We start from the raw sequence: 20,442 nt of genomic DNA, 5'->3' as shown, positions 1-20,442 counted from the left end.
CGCTCCGTGTTCCATTTGGTCATCTAGAGCGCGAGGCATCATGGGACATGTAGTTCTTCGGCGAAACACGGTTTTTTTCAACTACGTTTACATTTTCCAGAGTTGAATAATTTACGAAAGCTTACCACTAAAACCGTTTTTTTAATCCACAAAATATGTGACACAAATTTCAGGTTTACAGGCAGATATGTATTTACTCTTATCTCCTCCTCCTATTTCCTATCTAGCTATTTTAACACATGTATATATTCTTATGACATGAACAGAAGATATGGCTGACCTTTTAACCTGTTGTGTTATATAAGTAAGGGTGACGGACTTATGAGGGAATAAAGCAATGCTCTTTATTATTAACAGCCGGTGCAATGCAAAGTATTTTAAGCCAGAGAACTCAAATCACATCCTGTTGATATTCATAGCGCCCTATCTGACTGATCCTGCACAGAGGGGTTGCGTATTACAGGGAATATTCACACTAAAAAAATTGACTTCCTTGTTTTAGAGCATAGTCCTCAGAGACTTTTTTAAGTCTCCCTGTAATACATTTGTTAAAAAAATCTCCATACTTGTAGGTCAAACAGGGTGCCGGCGCCGCTTCGTCAAAATCTTCCAGGGGGCGCTGTGAGGGCAATTTTTCACTTTTGATCCAAAACCCCACATCAGGTCTTTAAGGGTCATCACGCAGGACACTCACAGAGGTTTTCAAGAGTTTTGGAGTGTGCCGAGGCTCAGAAGATGTGCTTGAACTTTCATGCAAATATGGCGTCGTCACGGCAACAAAGTTGGTCCAAAACTCCCAATATTCACTGTAACCTATCGTCACAGTCTTACGGCTTATATTCCCAGATTTGAAGTGGATCAGATTAAAGGGCGAGGAGAGGAACATCTAACTGTAGAAATTTACATTGACCTAAGCCAATGGGTGGCGCTATACTTTTTCGAAAATTACTGCATGGAAATACGTATAGGCCTACACAAGCATCATGAATAAACATTTCTAGCCAGAAATATCAATGTTCCTTGGAGTTATATCATTTTACATTATGTCCAATATTGTCCAAACTGGACGCACAGTCACGCCCAGGTAGTTTTATGAAAACTCTTGATTTTAATAACTTTTGACCCCACGGTTGTCAGGATCAACTTGCCAGATTTTGAAATGGATCGGATTTAAACTCTCAAACGTTCGTTTGTAAATGCAAAAAATGAAGGAAAGTGCCAAAAATACAGAGAACCACTATAGCGCCCCCTAATGTTCAAATATTCTGAGAAAATTTGGGGATGTTCTAAGACTCAATGTGAACATGTCCTAAAGATTTAGTGAGAATCGACGTTAGAAAAAAAAAAGTTATAGGCCTTTCAATTTTCAGGACACACCCCTACAAACTTCATTGGTCCATAACTTTATTGAAAAATGAGATATCAACATTCTTTCAATAACTTTTGATGGCATTGAGCCAATGATCATTTTGCCGAAGATTTCGTAAGAATCGGACCAAGCGTCTGGGAGGAGTTTGCAAAAACGTGTTTTTCACAAAATTCAAAATATCTAAATTTTTCGCACATCTGAAGCACGTGCAAAAATTCAAGAGTTTTTGAACATGAAGTCCCCAAAAGTCCGATCGAAGTGGCGAAATAATAATAATAATAATTCTTGCAATATCAATAGGGCTTTCGCCCGACTTTCAGTCAGCTCAGGCCCTAAATATTCAGTGCTAGAAATTCAATCACCTTTTTATTTCAACCCCCGATGGCACAGATTTACTTCCATAGTTGCGACAAGTGATGCTAGCCGCTGTGCAAATACCTAGCCACTATCAGTAGATTGATGGCTGCTCTGCAAATAAATAAACAGCCAACATTTACACGATGCAGCACCCGTGCCAGATAGAAGTGTTTATGACACGCTTACATCGAGCGGCTCCCCCTGCAACCATCATCACCAGCAACAAGCTGCCTAAGCTTCACATCTGTCTGATTATGTGTACCATTAAAAAAACATTCGTGGTTATTTTCAGCTGCCTCCCTTCATTTATTTTTGCTAAACTACAAAGAACTCTCAACGCTGAGCTATTTTAACCCTGAGAGCCCCTCAATGAGAATGTGCAGACATGCAGCAGCACCCTCAGACATTCACACTAAGGCACAATCCCAATGACCCCCCCACCCCTAAAGCCTCATACCCTGACCCCTCAGGGATCATGAGGGGAAACATTCATTAAAGCCTGAGTCCATGACTGTGGGGATAGGGATTTGGATTGGGCCTATGGTTGGAAATGTGATGACATTGTGATTGTGTGGTTCTCTGTCTACCTCTAGTGGTAAAACGAGTGAACAACAAGTTAGTTTAATAAACATGTGGTTGAAAGACCTCTTGCTCCAATTTATATTTTTGTGTGGATCTCCAAACAAATCATTCATTAAAATTGATTGTGATTCTTTCAGCTTTTTTCTAGTGCACATTTAAAATCAAGTTAATAGGACTTTTTCACAGAGTAACAAAAAATGTGTACACCACAGACAAAACATGGTTGCCTGTTTCGGTTGCCAACTAATAAACAAACTAAAAAGTAGATCTTGAGTGGAAATCGTTCTGCTTGTTGACTCTAAGCTTTACTTTTAAACAAGAAGTCCCAAAAACAAGAAGTCCTTGAAGTGTTTCTTCAGTTCCATCAGGGGTGAGCAAACTCCTGAAGAATGTTTGACGAGTTCAAAGGCTCCAGAAATTTGAGGGAAATTAGTTTTGTCACATATTGTTTCAACGATAAAAAATGAGCTCATCATGTTTCTAGTTCTGGCAAATCCTGTAACTATTGGGCTCAGTTTAACATTAGGCACGTCTTTGTACTCAAAGTATAACTCTCCGGTACAGGTGGTCAGCTGCAGCTCTACTGTCCATTGTTCCCAAACATTCCTCCGTAGTCAGCCAGCGCTACACTATCTGCAGCAAGGGATGATTAATAAATTACCAGAGTCTCCATCAATCCAACAAGCTAGTGGTCTGCTACAGGCCGCTTCCTCTCCCAAGGACAATGGGGCCATTTCCTGTTGGGTGAGACGGAGAGGAACACAGCGAGCGATACAGGCGAGTATTGTGAAGCAGGGACATCATATCGGGCCGGTCTCCCTCGGAGAAACAGACAGATTCAAGCGTCTAGTGAGATTCATGGTCTCGGAGGTCACAGAGCACGACCTTGAGCCATGGCCAACAGACATTTCTTTTTAACCCGCCCACAGGATACACAGGAAACTGGCTGACTTTGTAAATACATCTAAGATCTAACATGTGACATATTCATCTGACATATGAAGCAGGCCGCCTCCAAATTATTAACAAACAGTTGAAAATGTCTCTATATTGAAAGGCGGTTTTACAAAATAAATGGACATGAAAAGCTCAATATTTAATTAGTGCATAAAACTTAAACGCCAGGTGTCTTTGGCAGAATTAAGAGCTCAAGTCTCACATGTGTCCCACTCCTTTAATTCCTGGCTGACTTTCAAAATAAAGAAGACTACTGTGTTTAGAACAATGGCTCCATTCATGTCACTGCTGCCCTATTAAGGGATATCGGAGAAAGCCAAAACAAGTCAAAGACATGGAACATATGAGGACGAGTTTCAGCTGTGAGAGTATGAAGTTATGAAGCTACGGTCCAATTTAATGAACCCGTCCAATAAACATTTGGCCCCTCAAGCAGCTCAAGATAACCCAGGAATGTTGATTGGGCCTGAAGCTATTTTTAAAAAGAAGGCGGCCAGTCCACACATTCACTCTGACAGATATAATGGCCTATATAACAGCAGTGGCTGAGCAGGCCATGTCCCTCCTCTGTCCCGGGCCCTTTCATTTGAGGACGCACATGAGGACTGCCACAAAGGCCACAAAGGAGAGAGCAAAAATCTGCCCCGTGGCAGCACATCGTATACAGCCTGACCTATCTGCGTGTAGCATCCAGCGTGCGTGATGTCACAAAGCCGGGGACCTTTCAATGCGCTATAAGTATTTTTAGGTGGAGAAGTTTTGTTTAAAATGAATTGGCAAAGAAACTGTTATTTTTAGTTCACGTAATTGACTGTGCACTGACATGGTCCCAGTGGTGCCAAGAAACATTCACAGTCAATACTGATCAAATGGACAAGTTGTACTGATTCTTATCAATGTATCAGTTGTGGGACTGACAATTGGACAAAACAAGCATTTGGAGTATCTCAATGATGTAATGATTTAATTAATCATTCAATCGCAGTAGACATTTTCTTTATAGACCAATTAAATAAAGTGATCCCCATAAATGTTGTCTTTTATTTGTATGATTCCACTGATTTTACATTTCATAACACAGTCGGTTAAAATGCAACAAAAGTCACCTGTATCTATCTTCTGTTCATGTCATAGGAATTTCCTATTAATGCCTCGTTTTCTTTTCCTCCACACAAACACCTCCAATGCAACTATTGTCAGATACACGATGCAGTCACACGAACAATACACGTGTAATTCGCGTGAGCTGCTCCTCTGATGGGCATCGATTCCCAGCCGCAGTGACTCATCGCGTCGTCTGGTTTCGTGTTGTAATCAAGGTGTGGTCAGTTTCTCCTGCAGGTGCGCAAATCGGCTGCTAGCACACGCCGTCGTTGTAGTCTCTAACAAATACGAATGAAAACAAGGGCATATAAAGAGTAATAAAAGCACACAGAGCCTCTAGTGAAGTTTTATAGTAGCCCACTGTACACGTAAACTGTTGTGTTGTCTGCTGTAATCAGGCACGTTCTTGTAAGTCAAAGGTTTGCACTAAACTTTGTTTTTTGCTCTTCTGGACCTTTCTTCAGCGAATGCCTTCAATCGAAATGGTTTCCACGCATGTACCTATGAATTTATTGAAGAAAAAAAACACATTTACGACGGTTTACAGAATTTTAAATCTTCAATTCGGTAGTAATACGATACGATACAACACCTTGAGATAATCTTGTTTTAATTACTACAACAAATTGTTAACAAACTAATTACTACTGTGTCCACATGAATCAATGTTTCCAAAGGCAATTCCAAAAGGAGTAAACTTAATTTCGTTGTTTGTATGATGGACAATGGGAGACGCGGTGACGCGTGTAGCAGTATGCTGAGCTGTGGCAGGGCGGGGTCGAGGGGGGGGGGGGCGGGGCCTGATAAGAGGGGCGGGGCCTGTGCCGAGCTGATGCTTCATTTGCTCATTTTTGTTCGGTGGACTGTCGGTCAGCAGCAGCAGCAGCAGCAACGGAGAAAGTGGAGAGAGAAGTGAGGACAAAAAACGCAGAACTGTGAAATCCCGGAGAAACCCTCGGTGATCTGGATTAATCTAGAACGCGCCCGCGTGTCTCGACAGGTACGACTTCAATCGATACACCGTTGTGTTCACTTTCTCCAACTGCTCGATGTCTTTGTCACCGACACGTATTTGCTTTCTCGTTTTTTAATGTATTTTTCTACGCACCGTGGCCTGTAGCACCTGCCTTATAAAATCGCGTGTATGTTCGTGTAGTCGATGTTTGGTCCCATCGTTCCTCTCTTCTTACCTGGGTGTGAATCTTGTGTTTGAAGTTTCATTTCCGCATGCCTCAAACCGCCTGCTTTCTGTAGAGTAAAACGCGAGCTCCTCGGTCCCCAAAAGTTTCCCTTCTTACGTTAAATGCGTTTACATTTACGAAGTGGCAAAGAGCTCGTTCTGACTAGTTATGTCGCCGCCTTTTGCCCCAGTATCGATCAATCAGCCCGAAGTCACTTGTCAATAGTGTCCTAACGTGTCATTGGTGCTGAGCATGTACGCGCACACTCGCGGGGGCGCGTGTCTTTGTGGGTATGCAAGAGAGGCAGGTAAAGAGAACCAGGCTTTCCCCGAGCTAATGTCAGACATGTATTACTACAGAAAGCGAGCAATCCGTGACCATCTCCGGCGTAGCATTTTACGGGAAATTCGGGTCCAACACGGTGGCAAGACTGCAACAACACAGTATTTATCCTTCCGGCTAACTCCTAAATATAAACTACTAGAGATGAGGACAATCAGCCACGGAAAGTGAGATGGCAGCTATTTGTGTCCAATCTGTTTGCTCAGTGAGCTCAGCAAAATGGACTTTAATCAAGAAGTGCATCAGCAGATTCCCTGACAATAAGTGTTAGTTGCGGCCCTGAATTAAAATGCACTGATCCAACAGTTAATTACACAATGGGCAGTTTTGGAATGGGTGACTAACTCGTCTGTCACATGCATCAGTAATGTGTTGCATTGAATAATGAATCATATCTCTAAAATGTGTTGTGCTGTTTCTAAAGCCCCCATGCTCTCCCACACCGCTGTTCACATTCCGGCGGTGACGTCTCCAGGTGTTGCCAAGCCTTCCTTGGCCCTCATAACCTTAGTTCTAATCGTGCTCAAGACTCAACAAGACAGCAGGCTGTCAGACCTGCTTTTTGGCCGCGGGAGCACACCAGGCTTTAATTGCATTTCTAACAGAAGTGAGCGAGTAAATCTCCTGAAATTTGCCGATAAGGATAAGACATGTAAAATAACATGTCTTATCCGCTTGTTTCTTAGGCCATTGAGTCGTTTGCGATGTTTGAAGTATCAACACATAACACCACGCAGCACACAGCAGTGCTGAAGACCCCTTTGCCTGGCAAAGGCGTGAGCGGCATGATCTGGCTCCGTGTCATCAGGCAGTGCAGCGTCACACAGCACCCTGGTTGGAAAGCTCTTCCTGTCTGCCCCCAGGGAAGAGGGTGTATTGGTGGGGGGAGACTGCGACATGGGGAGGAGGGGGGGGACTGACTTACTGTAGATGTTGCTGCTACAGCTGTGGTGGCACATGCTAATCCCCCCCCCCCCTTCACCCTCCCTCCTGCTTAATTCCCTGTTAATGTCCTACATTATCAGAGCAAGAGGCCACGAGATCCTTCGGCATATGAATAGGTTTACAAATGGCAAAAGGAATTACTGTATATGTCATATCCTAACCTTTTGTTTATTGATTTATTTTTCTATGGAGTGTCATCTCTGTGCGCTCACTGGTGCCTGGCAGAGTACTTCCAGGGGGGCTCCTTTACAGCCTCCCCCCCCGCTGTGTGTTTTTCACAGCACCCTGCCTCTGTGTTTTACTGTTCCCATGGAGAAGGGGACGCAGAGGGATAACGTCTTCCTCCAGCTAAGAAAGGAGTCTTTGTAGTGTGACGGCATCGAAATTTAGGCCGGATCAACTTCCGTAAATCTTCATCGGGTGGCGCTGTCGCTGAGCCCTGTGGACGCCGTGCTCGTTACCCACGGAACGAGGCTCCCCTTTTAAACTGTGCAGGTGAACCAGGCTGCTGCAACGCACCACTAGACTTCACAAAATGAGGTTGAATCATTTAAGCCAAAAAACATTCAATGTCATTTTTGCTGTCATTGATGAAAAGGGAAAACGGAAGCTTTAAGCGGAGCTCAATGGGTTAAAGCTCAGCAAGTAGGACTGGCAGTGCCCAGATGAACCATACCCAAAATAATAATTGACCTTCAACGGTTCTCCTGGTTGGAAAACAAGGACAAGAAAATGTCCCTTACTTAAAATGTCAAGGGCCTAATGGCTGTCCCCTCCTGGCCCCCCATCACATACACTTAGGAGCTATTTAAATGTCTGCCAAGTTGTAAGTCAGCGCCTATCAGAGACACCCACGCATCAGTCCAGCAGCCTGCTGGAAACCCTGCTTGTTTCTTCATGCATTACTTTTGATCACTTCTTTTTCATTACTGACTGCGTAGCCAAGCGTCAAGGGAGGACTAGACTCCAGTACTGACTCAAAAGTTTTCAGTTGGATGACTTGTTACCTCTCAGCATAGTGACTCTTGAGTCCTGTGATAACGTTTTTTGTTTTTTTTCCCGTCTCTTGATCACACTGCTGCGAGAGATTGAGGAACGCGCTGACGGTGAGGGTGTGGTTAAAACCAAGGGTTGTCAAATATGCAGTATGAAGAACATGTGTGTCTCACATGAAGTTAGTCACTGTTGTGCATATTGTCACTCAGTGTTGCGTGATAACTCGTTTTGTGATTTTTCTTTTGAGGGATCTCTCTTGGGTTGAGAAAGTTGTGCAACTCTGGGGCCTGTGCATACTTGACAAAATACTGAGAAATGCAAGGGGAGCCCAAGGGTTAGATGATTACGGCTGTTCCTCTCCTTTTTAATGTCTTCTTTAAGTATTGACATTTTTAAAGATTGATAAATTCCTGTTTTCACTCACTACGTTTTTTTTTTTTTTTAATGTGTTATTTTTCAACCTTGAAATATTCCCATTAAATGGTTTTGTTTTCTTAAAGAAGAACAAACTTCACTTCACTTCGGTGTTATATTCTTTACGGCCCCCTCTAGACTTTTGCCCTCCTCTGCAACCAACCTCTCCCTCGTGCCTCTAATCTCCCTGAAAAATTAATCATCTGTCACATCGCCTCAGTGCTCAGCCGCACACTGATGCGTGGCTCTGGCAGTCCAAGGGAAAAGAGAGAAAATAGCTCCCCGTCAGGCCTTTGGAGCAGGCTTTCCTCATGCAGCCCCCATCGGCCAGTGAACACACACAGCCATCGTGAAGTGCTTCAGTCTTTTTGGCCGCATTCAAACCCTGTTTCCTTTTCACAGTGACGCCACTCGGTGGGACAATGCGGCTAATCTTGTCCTCCTTTATACCAAACCCAGTAAAACAGTGGCTCTCTGTGTTGTATCATAGGCAGAGTTCATCCTCTTCCTTCCTACCGCCAACTAAACCGCACATCCTGCTTACTCTAGACCAAAGACAAGATCATGGTACAACCTGGCTTCTGAAGTTTCAAATGCTGGAAAGTAGACTTCAAGTCCAGCCATAGAATCTATGAAAATAGAGTATTTATCGTTTTGTCAAGGATGGAATGGTTAACTGTGCACCCCCCCCCCGCCCCCTTATTTTCCCTTCTTACTTATTCCCCCCTTTTTATCAGCTTTGTGTAATCTGACTCTGCTCTGCACCTCCTCCAAGACTGCTCACATTTCCTTTTGATTGGCTGCGGGATCCCACAGGGAGTAAACAACAGTTTACAGCCACCACACTGCATCCCCTGGCTTAATTCAACTCATTGAAGTAGCTGCAGTGCCTTGGCTGGCGGATCTAAAGCAGTTATTCATTCTGCTGCCTTTTAATTCATTGGCGTGCTGATTGTGGTCTACTGTGTTGTTGGGGAATGGCTTCCAGTCTGGACAAAGAAGGGGAGTGGACTGTGCTCTGCCACTCTGAGTCGGTTCGTGTGTTGCTCACCAGCAGTATCTTTTGTTGTCTGTTCCTTCTCCTTGGGCCTTTGGCATGCTGGCGCTGGTATGGTCTGGATTTTATCATCCGCCTGTTACAGTCAATTGACAAAATGCGCCGGCTGGAAATGTGAACACGAAGCTGTGTTCCCCCTGAACTATGTGCTTGGCGTAATAACAGCCTGCAGAAGTGTGTCAGCGTAGTTTTGCATCCACAGTACGAGCAAACAGTTGGGAAAGTAGATGAACTTCCCCTCTCTGACCAGACAGCCCAGCAGTTGGTGAGTCAGATAGTGTTGACCACCACTTCCTGTCACCCACCACAATACATCAATTAGCTGTGCACGACTTCACATCCTCTCGTATTGATTTCTAAGAAACGACTATCCCCGGTTAGCCCCTGCTGCCTCCGTCCCAGGGCCATGATGGTTATTATTGGACGAGGGGGGTGACCTGGATGATTAGTGGGGGTTGTTAAGCTGTATCCCATCAGGGCATCTGAACACCCCCCCACCAACTCTGTGGAGATGGGATGATGGAGGCTCAGCTGGCCGGGAGGATTGGGTTTTGTGTTAAGGGCATTTGAGAAATGGTGTATGTAAGAGAGTGTGTGTCGCATGTCAGGGGACGTGTCTCCGTTCAGTCCACAAGTGGAACATTTGATCTGGCAGATGGTACAGCAAGCTTTACAGATGTGTGGGAACATAAATGTGCTTTATTTGCTTTTCAGCCTAAACATGATCTTTGCATTAGATGAGCATTGTACATCAAAGCTGCACGGTTCTGACAACCTTTAAGGCATTTTTAGAAGGGAATTAAAGGGATTAAAATTTCTTTTGACTGAAAGTGAACAGATTGTCTGTCTCATGCCTGTATAATACTCATTAAGTTTTCCTATTGTTTTGTCAAAAAGCCAGGTGACCACAAAGCCAGGCGACCTCGAGTCTTCAGAGGAAGCTCACTGGCTGATTGCTCTGGTTTCATACCAAATTAACAGGCATAATCTGCTCACCTTTCTCTTCCGCAGGAAGGTGAAAAAGCCTGTTGACAGAAATGTCTAACAGACTACATTTATCTTCCTCTTCTCAACCATGCGTGTAAAAGCCCAAAAGAGCACACGGCCCAATCTTTGTAGCATGTTATTCACACCCCTGCCTGCCAAACATGCATGAGTAAACTCCAAAATCCCTGCGAACTCTGTAATATGCATTAGGAGCCCCTCTGGAATAGGACCAGAGAACATCTCCAGCCCCCTGGGCTCCTTCCCTGACCTGATTCATTCCCGCTGTGATACAAAGAGGAGCTTTGGCCAGCCAAGTCAAAAATCTGGAGCACTGGAATGTCCTTCGGTTCGATACAGAGTTTGTCACATAACGTCTTGATTATCGTGGGTTTTTAAAGCACAGTATAAAGGATACGCAGTTCATCCCCTTTAGCAATGAGGTGTGTTCAGCCTCACCCAGTAAACTCCCCCGCCCACACACACACACACACACACACTGCTGCCACACCCTTCCACAGAGCCTGTCATCGCTCAAGTGTGTGGGTGGGGGGGGGGGGGGTGTACGGATCCATTGTCTCGGCAGCAATATGCTTTATGGTGTCTGTTAGTTTCAGCCATCCTTAGGGGGGGGGTCAGTGAGAAGTTTAGAATGGTTTTAAAAGAGTACAGAAAGCACAAGATTCACACGAGGACACCAGGCTGAATTGTACTACAATAGTGTTGAATGTCACACCAGTGTCTCACCACGGAGGGCTGTGTTTAGCGCACATGGGTTATTAGTGGCCTAAATGAAGTCACCCTGGAGGCCGTTGCGTCACAAGATCGCTGGAAGTGATGGGTGTGAGGCGTGCCTTTCCTGAGAGGAAAAAAAACAAAACATGTGGCCCCTTGTTGTGTGGGTGGATGTATGTGCGGCCTGATGGTGGTACAGGCAATGACAGAGCAAGGTACAGTGAGAGCGTAAAGATCCATCACTCATTAACTGGAAAAGCACAAAGTCCAGTCAGAAGTACGTAATGCAAACAGCAGAAGTGATAAAGGGGGAGGGATCAGCAGATAAGCCGCCACTCTGTTTTACTCACCATAATATAAAAGTTTTTGTTTTGTTGCCTAGCTTTAATTTACATTCCGTGTCATGTTTCAAATCTAAACTTTAAATGGTTTCCTTAGGCTTGCACCAACGCCAAGGGCGACGTTGGGAAGAAAGCTAAAAAACAAACAAATGATTGAGAAAACCCAAGAGGGAACAACACTTATCAGCAAGCGAGCCTAGCTTCAAACATCCGATGGGTCAGTGGATAAAACCCCCACTGTACAGTGGCTAAGCAGGATTTTTGGTAACCTAGGAGATGTGCGGGGCGTGTTGCAGCATTTGCAACAGTTGGCTGAACCCACTGCCTCGCCCAAGAAAACAAAGACTACACAAACACAGTTGCTGATTTACAGAGAATAGCAAAGTTGTGTGTGGACGTGGTGAAAAAAAGCTGGAGCTGTGCTTAAAACAAAATGTCTATCTGTCTCCAGCAGTAGATCAATTAAAAAAATTTTGGCCCAACAAAAAAAAATCTTGTCATCGGCGGAACATCTTGGGTCAGTCCGATACGTTGCCACATTGTGTCTGACAGGAAGTTTTCTATTGTCTTGACGCAGCAGTCCTCCTTCTTAAAAAGAGCCCACACCGTTCGTTAGAACAGTAGGAAACACTGGAATAGTACTCCTAGTTTCTGTGGCATGAGTGTGAGGCAGCATGTATCTGCATGCACACACAGTCCTCTGGGGAAACGGGCCCACCTGAACCTGAGATGGAGGCACATGTTGACGTGAACATCAGGTTCAGTTGGGCGTGTTGTGAGCACCTGCGTATCCATGGGAATTAACACATGCAGGGTGCAGAAAACATGTGCGGACTTGCATGGGAGTTACCAGCCCATTTAAAGTGCCACAGAGAGAGAAATGAGGACGGTCCCATCGAGAACATGCCACACACACACACACACACTTTGGTTGGTTTTACTTCATCATACAAACTGGAAGGGAAAACAAAACCTCCTGCAGACATTAAGCTAACACACACAGAACTAACACGGTTTGATGCCTGGGTGAGGAAAAAGTGGGCCAAGGGACTGAAACCTAACACGACACATCCTTATGCAAAGCCCGAGGGCGAGGAGGCGAGGGAGTGGTGCTTCACAGCGCGGACGGCTCCCGTGTCGTAGGCAGAGAGACACAGTAGATGAGCTCTGTAGCAATTCCTTTCCTTCAAGTCCATCATCAATCCATCACTGAACTCTGCAGTACTCGCCACAGTAGATTGTTTCGTTGTGCGACTGCGTTGCATGAATTTGAATGCAAGTAGAGGGGAAAATGGTCATTTGGGGGTTTATTAAGGCTGTGCCGACACAGCAGCGTTACGTACTGACTTTTAGCACCAACATGTTTTATTAGGTGCAAAGATGGAAGATCAGTGTAGGCGCTCAATACATGGAACTACATAGAGCTTTTTTTAAATATATTTGCTGCAGAACAGCACGACCATCCTCTTTCATTTACAGATACCCGACGCACTCCTGCAACGTCCTCTGCAAGGAATCTGGTCAATAACAAACGAAACATCTGAAAACCCTTGTGAGCAGCACAGTGAACGCATTGTGTCGCTCGTATGAAGATTCTTCAGTGATGAGGAGGGTTTCTGTGGTGGGGGGTTTATAAGCTGCAGAGATGGGAAAACATCCAATGCATTGTCTGACATCGAAGACATTCGCGGCATTATTACTGTTTTTTGACAGGAATCGAGACGTTGCGTGCTTTGTCTTAAAAAATAATTTAAAATGTTGAATTCCCATGGACAACTCTGCCATATTCAAGCACGTATAAGAATGATTTAATATACTATGAGATGCAGTAAGATATGAGGATTGAGAATTACCTGAGCAAATGTATTTTTGTATTGTAATGTCGGCGTATAGCAAACAAGTAGCATGGTCGCTAAGCAATCCAGAGCACTGATACAATAGTAAAATACATTTCTGAACACATTCAGTGAGAGTGGGATGGCAAATGGAAACCTGACGAGCAGGTTTGTTGATAGCCGTGTGTCAGCAGCAGGCCGCTCCCATAGCAGCATGGGGCGGGGGCCCTGGGTGAAAGGTCACATGTGCCGGCTAGCATTCCTGACTTACAGCTGTCTCTTTGCCCTCCCTCCCCCATGAGCCTTTGCTGCGGCTCTGCGTTGATGTTTTCAGGCCGGGGTGCACGGCTGGGCGGGTGACGGGTGGGGGTCATCTTGTGAACTGTCATATTTGTGTTGCATATAAAAACTGACAGTCCTGTGGGCCGGAGCAGACACACTAGAATATTAATTCATGCTGGGAAGTTTATCTCCAGCGTAGATCTTTACTTTTTTGTTGTTGTTGTTTTGTAGGTTTTCTCCATCGTAGTTTTCATATCGGGAGGCAAGGATGGCAATGCAAAGTAAGTTTGGTTATTAAGTTTTCAAACATTAAATTACCATTATGTACAGTGCACATTAATAAATCACTAAATGTGCCACTAGCTTCTGCATTTTTAGGTTCACTTTTGTATTAATAGCCTCGTTCCACTGTGCTTTCAAAGGACACTGTTTATATGATTACAATCTTTCCTACTTCCAACAATTGTTTTCATGTATTTATGATACTTTCAACAACTAAAGGTAATTTCTGTAACAGTGTTCCTCTCACGAGTAAAACTCTGGTCGGCTGGCAACTAAATGGCTTTGGTTCAACACTTTTGACGTCCCGTAACGCTTCTCTTTGTGCCTGGCAGTGGCTGAGGCCGAAAGTGGCAGGGTGAAGGTTGAAAACTGGCAAGGGACGATGTACGGCATCGACTCGGGCATCCAGTCCGGAGCCACCACGTTCAGAGACGACGGCGACGAATACACCAGCTCCAAGCACTACACCGTGACCACGGTGACGTCTGAGCAGCCCGGTAAGACAACGAAGCCCAGACCAAACTATCACGTGACTACCCAAACTACCCCCCCCCCCCCCCCCGTGATGTCATCTATTTCATTATTTCTCGGCAGATGTGGACGCCCACTACACCAGAGCCCAGCGGGTGCGGGCCGCCATGTTCCCAGAGACGCTGGAGAGCGGCACCACCATCATTTCGACTCAGACGGACCCGTCCCAGATGACCAACGTCCAGCGGCTGGCAGAGCCCTCCCAGATGCTAAAGACCGCAATCGTCCATCTGATCAACTACCAGGACGACGCGGAGCTGGCCACGCGCGCCGTGCCTGAGCTCACCAAACTGCTCAATGACGAAGACCAGGTGAGCGGCGCCGGAGCGTGAAAAAAAAAAAGTGCTGCTTTTCCTTGTTTTAACCCCTACATTTTCCACCAGTAAATTGAACTTTTCTTCTTGCGTCAGGTGGTGGTCAGCAAGGCAGCCCAGATTGTCAACCAGCTTACCAAAAAGGAGGCGTCGCGGCGTGCGCTGATGCAGTCCCCTCAGATGGTGGCGGCGGTGGTGCGGGCGATGCAGAACACCAGTGACATGGAGACGGCACGGGCCACGGCCAGCATCCTCCACAACCTGTCCCACCAGAGGGAGGGCCTGCTCTCCATCTTCAAGTCTGGAGGCATTCCAGCTTTGGTCCGCATGCTCAGGTACACACTCGCTGAGAGTCAGGCAGACTTCGCCCACTGCTGTTTGTTGCATTTATCGGGAAAATGGACACTTTCATATCTGTATGCGTGCACCTTATCGTTAGTCATTGTCGTCTGCCTTTTTGAAGAAAACCATGCAATTGCCTGGGACACTTCATGTGATGTTTTAATCTCACGGTGAGACATTTTCCATGAATGTATGGCAACTTTTTTGTGCCCTTCGTTCACCTGTTTCTCTCCCACAGCTCTCCCATGGAGTCTGTGCTCTTCTACGCCATCACCACGCTCCACAACCTGCTGCTGCACCAGGAAGGAGCTAAGATGGCCGTTCGTCTGGCTGACGGCCTGCAGAAGATGGTTCCCCTGCTGAAGAAGAGCAACTCCAAGTTCCTGGCCATCACCACGGACTGCCTTCAGCTGCTGTCTTATGGCAACCAGGAGAGCAAGGTCGGTACATGTAATTGCTGCTTCACCTCACGCCAGCACTCTGCTGTAATTGTGCTTGTGTTTACACATGTTTTTTGTTTTGGGTGTGGCGTGGGAGCACGCTTATTCAGCTGCTGACACGGTGAGGGTGTGGTTATTAAGTGGTACAATGGTTGCAGTTGAACTGGTTTTGATTTGCCAGCCCACGTCACCAATTTGCACGATTTGTCCTTTTTGTAAACAGTCAAAAAAATTCCCTTTTACAAAGGGATCCTGCAAAAAATATTTTTACGCCACCGGCACGTTGTATACTCACACAGTCCGTCTCTCTTGCAGCTGATCATCCTTTCCAACGGGGGTCCCGAGGGACTTGTTCACATCATGAGAAGCTACAGCTATGAGAAGCTGCTGTGGACCACAAGCCGTGTGCTCAAAGTTCTCTCTGTGTGCCCCAGCAACAAACTCGCCATTGTAGAGGCCGGTATGTAATGCATGTTCTTTCTTAGTTCCACAGTGCTACATGACAGCACAATTACTGAGATGAGTTGAGTGATCTAACATCTCTCTGCAGGTGGGATGCAGGCTCTGGGGCAGCACCTCACAGGCTCCAGCCAGCGTCTGATGCAGAACTGTCTGTGGACCCTGAGGAACCTCTCTGATGCTGCCACAAAGCAGGTCTGTCTCCACTGTCTTTCCCTCTCGTCTACTCCCCTCCGTGGCCATCGGTCCGTTCAACATCATTTGACATACGAGGACCTTTTCTGAATTCTCTCACTTCTGGTTCCCAGGAGGGCATGGACAGCCTTCTGCAGGTGCTGGTGGGCCTGCTCAGTTCAGACGACCTCAACATGCTCACCTGCGCCACTGGCATCCTGTCAAATCTCACATGCAACAACGCCAACAATAAGACTCAGGTCACCCAGGGCAACGGTGTGGAGGCGCTGATTCACGCAATATTGCGTGCTAGTGAGAAGGAGGATGTGACTGAACCGGCCGTTTGCGCTCTGCGCCACCTGACATCCCGCCACCAGCAGGCCGAGGTGGCTCAGAATGCTGTGAGGAGACACTACGGCATCCCCGCCATCGTCAAGCTCCTCAACCAACCCTACTACTGGCCCGTCATCAAGGTAGAGCAGAGGGAAGGCTGGAGGGGACGGAAAGGGCCCAAATGAGGGTCAATAAAATAACCCTTTTTAGAGGCCGTACGTCAGTCTAGAAAGTGGCAGTGGTATAATTATTTATACATTAAATTGGTCACTGAGAGGGGTTGACTCAAAGCAGGTGGTTCAGGCCTGTGGGAAACGCTGACAGATGGTCTCAATCAACCGGAACGAGTACGAAATGACATGACAGCGGGAACAGTGTTGTAGGAGACCAGGCTTTATCGGGGGATGGGTCGCGATCAATTGATTGTAGCTTTTGAATGAAGTAGTCTTTGTCAGTCGTGTTTTAGTTGCTTACCAGTGTTTCTGGATAGCATCATGACGTTGTCTTTTCCACCCTCTTTAAGGCCGTGGTCGGCCTGATCCGCAATCTGGCCCTGTGCCAGGAGAACCAGGCCCCCCTGAGGGACGCTGGAGCAATCCCCCGCCTGGTCAACCTGCTGCTCAAAGCCCACCAGGACGCCCAGAAACATGGTTCATCCTCCCAACAGTCCTACCAGGTACTGGTCAACTACGTGTGCCTTTTAAGGGGTTGTGGAAATCTATTTTTTTTTTTAAATTTCTTTTATCCCTGAGTAACGTGTCTTCTCTTCACTGTGCTCTTCAGGATGGAGTGAGAATGGAGGAGATTGTGGAGGGCTCCACAGGAGCTCTGCACATCCTGGCAAGAGATCCCATCAACAGAGCAGAGATCGCCAACCTGCAGACCATCCCTCTGTTTGTTCAGGTAGCAAAGGAACCTTGAGCTCTCTCGCACCGCTATTGTGATGATTCATTTACTTTGTTTGGTATGTTTTTATCTTCCTCATTTGTGTCTCCTCGCTCGCTCTTCTTCCCTCAGCTGCTCTACTCTCCCGTGGACAACGTAAAGCGCGTGGCGGCGGGTGTCCTGTGCGAGCTGGCACTGGACAAACCGTCAGCAGAGCACATCGACAGCGAGGGAGCGTCTGCACCGCTGATGGACCTGCTGCACTCCAACAACGAGGGCATCGGTAGGACGGATAATGCACCACCATTAGCTTACCGTAATGTGGCATTTAGACAAAGGAACAAAGGCAATTTACTCAAGTGCTGTACTCGAGGTGCCATTTCCTGGTACTTAACTCTCCATGCCCCTGTCCATTTTGGTGCCTGTACACCTTTTACGCCACTGCATTTCATAAAGTGGTCATATGGTAAAAATGAATATACCTAAACACATCTGCAGAAAGCAAGAAAGAAAACGTTATATATTTACGACCCATAGGGTTGTGTAAGAATATCTTTAGGATTCTTAAGTTGGTGCATAAGTATCTTTCAGAAAGGTATTTATTGTTAACCTGATGATATTATCTTGTGATACGGTTTGTTTCTTGCCAGGAGTTGGATGAGAGGAGTGTTCTCTTTTTGTATGATCAATTGAAAGCGCTCGCCAGAAACTAGTCAGCTCAGCTTGATTTAGACAAATATTTACGGCTTAAACAATCGAGATAAAACATTATTGATTAGGATTGCGTTGTCCTAAACCGTTTTCTGTCCCAATTGTCTCTCCCCCCACAGCAACCTACGCTGCAGCTGTGCTCTTCCGCATCTCCGAGGACAAGAACTCCGACTACAAGAAGCGAGTGTCTGTGGAGCTGACTCACTCTCTGTTCAAACACGACCCCACTTCCTGGGAGATGGTGAGTGTCTGGCACCCTTGGTTGCCAGGGTTAAAGCCACTTTAATAATATATGTAAGTGTTGATTTTATTTTAAATTTGCCTTCTCGTGAACTCTGCAGGCCCACAACAGCGTCCCCATGGAAGGACCCTATGCAGATGGTGAGTAACTATTTCTGAAATGTGCACGTGCAGCACATTCCTCAGCGCCGGGTCAGTCCACCACAGGCAGCAACCAAAGCGTTAAAATACTGAAATCTGCTAACAGGTTGCTTCCCCTGCTGCAGTTAACAGATTCCATTTACTTTAGTAGAAGTTAAAGGGACTGGAGGCTTTCTATTAATACACATCTACTTGAACCACATCTTTTCAGTTTAAAATATTTTCTCCTTCCCAGTGTTTCCTTATATATATGTTTGGGTCTTTTCTCTTAATTCCCATCCTTTTACTTCTCCTTGTTTGGCTGTGGTATTTTTCTGTGTCCTCTCAGAGCTGAAAGACTGCCAAATGTGGAAAACATTAAATCATTTTCCACTAGCTCGTATTATCTGTGCTGCTGATCCTGCTGTCGTGACAGGAGATGGAACTTTTTTTTGACAAGACTGATCTGATTGTCATAAGATGTTAGTCCAGTGTGGAAAAGGTAAAAACGACAGCCATGAACGTTGTAATCTCTTTGCAGAGCTGGATGCTGGATTCGCAGGCTATGGAGGGTATGCCGCTGACATGCCCATGGACGGCATGGATGGCGTACTGATGCAGGACAATTACCCGGGCAGCGTGACCTACGACAGACAAGCATACTGAATATCAAAGGTCGGTATGTGCAAACGTTACCGTAGCCAATCTGGCTCAGTCGTCTTGCATTTGCATTTTACCTTTTTCCCATTAACATTAAAAACTAAAGAATAAAACCGTAGGTATCCTTTAATGAAAGGTTTAACATGACTTGATTTTTTTAAGAACCTGTTAGTGTGTGTGAGATCATTTCAATCGGATTTGATCCCTTAAAATATCATTTGAAAAATGATACGTGTTGCTAATAGTCGTAACAAATGCTTCCTGCACCTGAATACAGAGATCTCTCTTGTGAACATGGGCTGACTATTTTGTGGCTCTACAACATAACTTCAACAACACGTCTGTAGAAGAAGCAACTAAGCCTGATATTGTGACTTTTTTTTCTCTTAAAGAACTAGAGGAGACACATGTGGAAAAGGAGCTGACACAGGACGTACTGGGACAAAGAAGAGAATAAAGGCGTGGGTAGAGATTATTCCCTCTGCTCTCTGCCTGATGTAATATATGCAATTATCACTGAGTACGGGACTCATAATCTTAACAGGGCTCAACTTTGTTTTAAAGCATAATTTTACTGATTATAACTTTGACGATGCTTGTAGGTTTCTGTTAGAAAACCTTTTTAGGAGTGTATGTGTGTGCGTATGCGTGTGGTCTGTGTGTTTACGCTTTTGGGTGGGTATTCTATGCCAAAGAGATTTTATTTTGTGATGATAATCGTGTAGCTTCCTTATTTTCTTTTTCTTTCTTTTATTTTTATTTTCTAAAGAAGAATGGGGGGAAAAAAAAACCCCGACGAGAGTAATAGTTAAACACTGCCAGAGGAGGCTCAACGTGCTCGGTGCACCTGCTCGCCGCTCGTTTCTTTCTTAACGCCTTTGTAACTGTCACTGCTGTCTGCCATCTAGCTCGGACAATATACGCTGTCAGTCCTTCCGTTTAGAGGAGTTGCTCTCGTAGCGCTAATTTAGTAGGTGTGAGCGAACGAGGAGAGATGGAGGTTCTTTGACGGACCCCTGAGAGCAGTGCAGGGCTGACCGCCCACCCCCCCCCACCCCACCCCAGCCATGTAATCATGGTAGGTGAACCAGATGGTTGTGCCTCATTTACAAGTTATTCACAACCAGAATATCAGCGACGATGTATTTTGTTAAGAATGGAGTTTAGAGGAAAGATTGACTGTGGAATCATTTCAGAAATGACAGGGATCTAGTAGTTTAACAGATTCAACAGGTGTGATGGTATAGTTGGGGGCCGCCCCACAGCTGGAGCAAACTACTGACAGGGAAATTTGTCTTTCTACTTAATAAGAGTTTTTACTGAAATTTTGTTTAATAAAAATAAAGGATATATTAAACCCCAAATGGTTTGCAATGTTATCCAATTCTTTGAAGCTGAAAAGCTCAGTTGTGAAAATTCTTGATTTTCAAGTTGGTCACTGCACAAGGTTTTCAACCACATGCAGAACTA

General features: G+C 45.5%; 1 protein-coding gene and 1 long non-coding RNA gene across 2 annotated transcripts; one reads left to right on the top strand and one right to left on the bottom strand.

The window, feature by feature from the left end:
• Window positions 1–4,293: 4,293 nt before the first annotated feature.
• LOC119218105 (uncharacterized) lies at window positions 4,294–5,084 on the bottom strand. The gene is made up of 3 exons (XR_005120344.2): window positions 4,962–5,084; window positions 4,802–4,870; window positions 4,294–4,647 (listed from the first exon to the last, which is right to left on the bottom strand). It is a non-coding gene; the product is annotated as an uncharacterized LOC119218105 (long non-coding RNA).
• A 137-nt stretch (window positions 5,085–5,221) lies between these two features.
• jupa (junction plakoglobin a) lies at window positions 5,222–20,336 on the top strand. Its single transcript, XM_037472236.2, has 16 exons — window positions 5,222–5,369; window positions 13,713–13,762; window positions 14,096–14,260; window positions 14,358–14,605; window positions 14,705–14,943; window positions 15,189–15,390; window positions 15,706–15,850; window positions 15,941–16,044; window positions 16,158–16,496; window positions 16,880–17,032; window positions 17,140–17,259; window positions 17,374–17,524; window positions 18,072–18,193; window positions 18,294–18,333; window positions 18,854–18,987; window positions 19,365–20,336. The coding sequence occupies exons 2-15, from the start codon at window positions 13,750–13,752 to the stop codon at window positions 18,976–18,978; spliced, it is 2,166 nt and encodes a 721-aa protein (XP_037328133.1). The 5' UTR covers window positions 5,222–5,369; window positions 13,713–13,749; the 3' UTR covers window positions 18,979–18,987; window positions 19,365–20,336.
• Window positions 20,337–20,442: the final 106 nt, after the last annotated feature.

This window comes from Pungitius pungitius, chromosome 9, assembly GCF_949316345.1.
Source record: "Pungitius pungitius chromosome 9, fPunPun2.1, whole genome shotgun sequence".
Lineage (NCBI taxonomy): Eukaryota > Metazoa > Chordata > Actinopteri > Perciformes > Gasterosteidae > Pungitius > Pungitius pungitius.
This window is presented reverse-complemented; position numbering and strand designations above follow the sequence as displayed.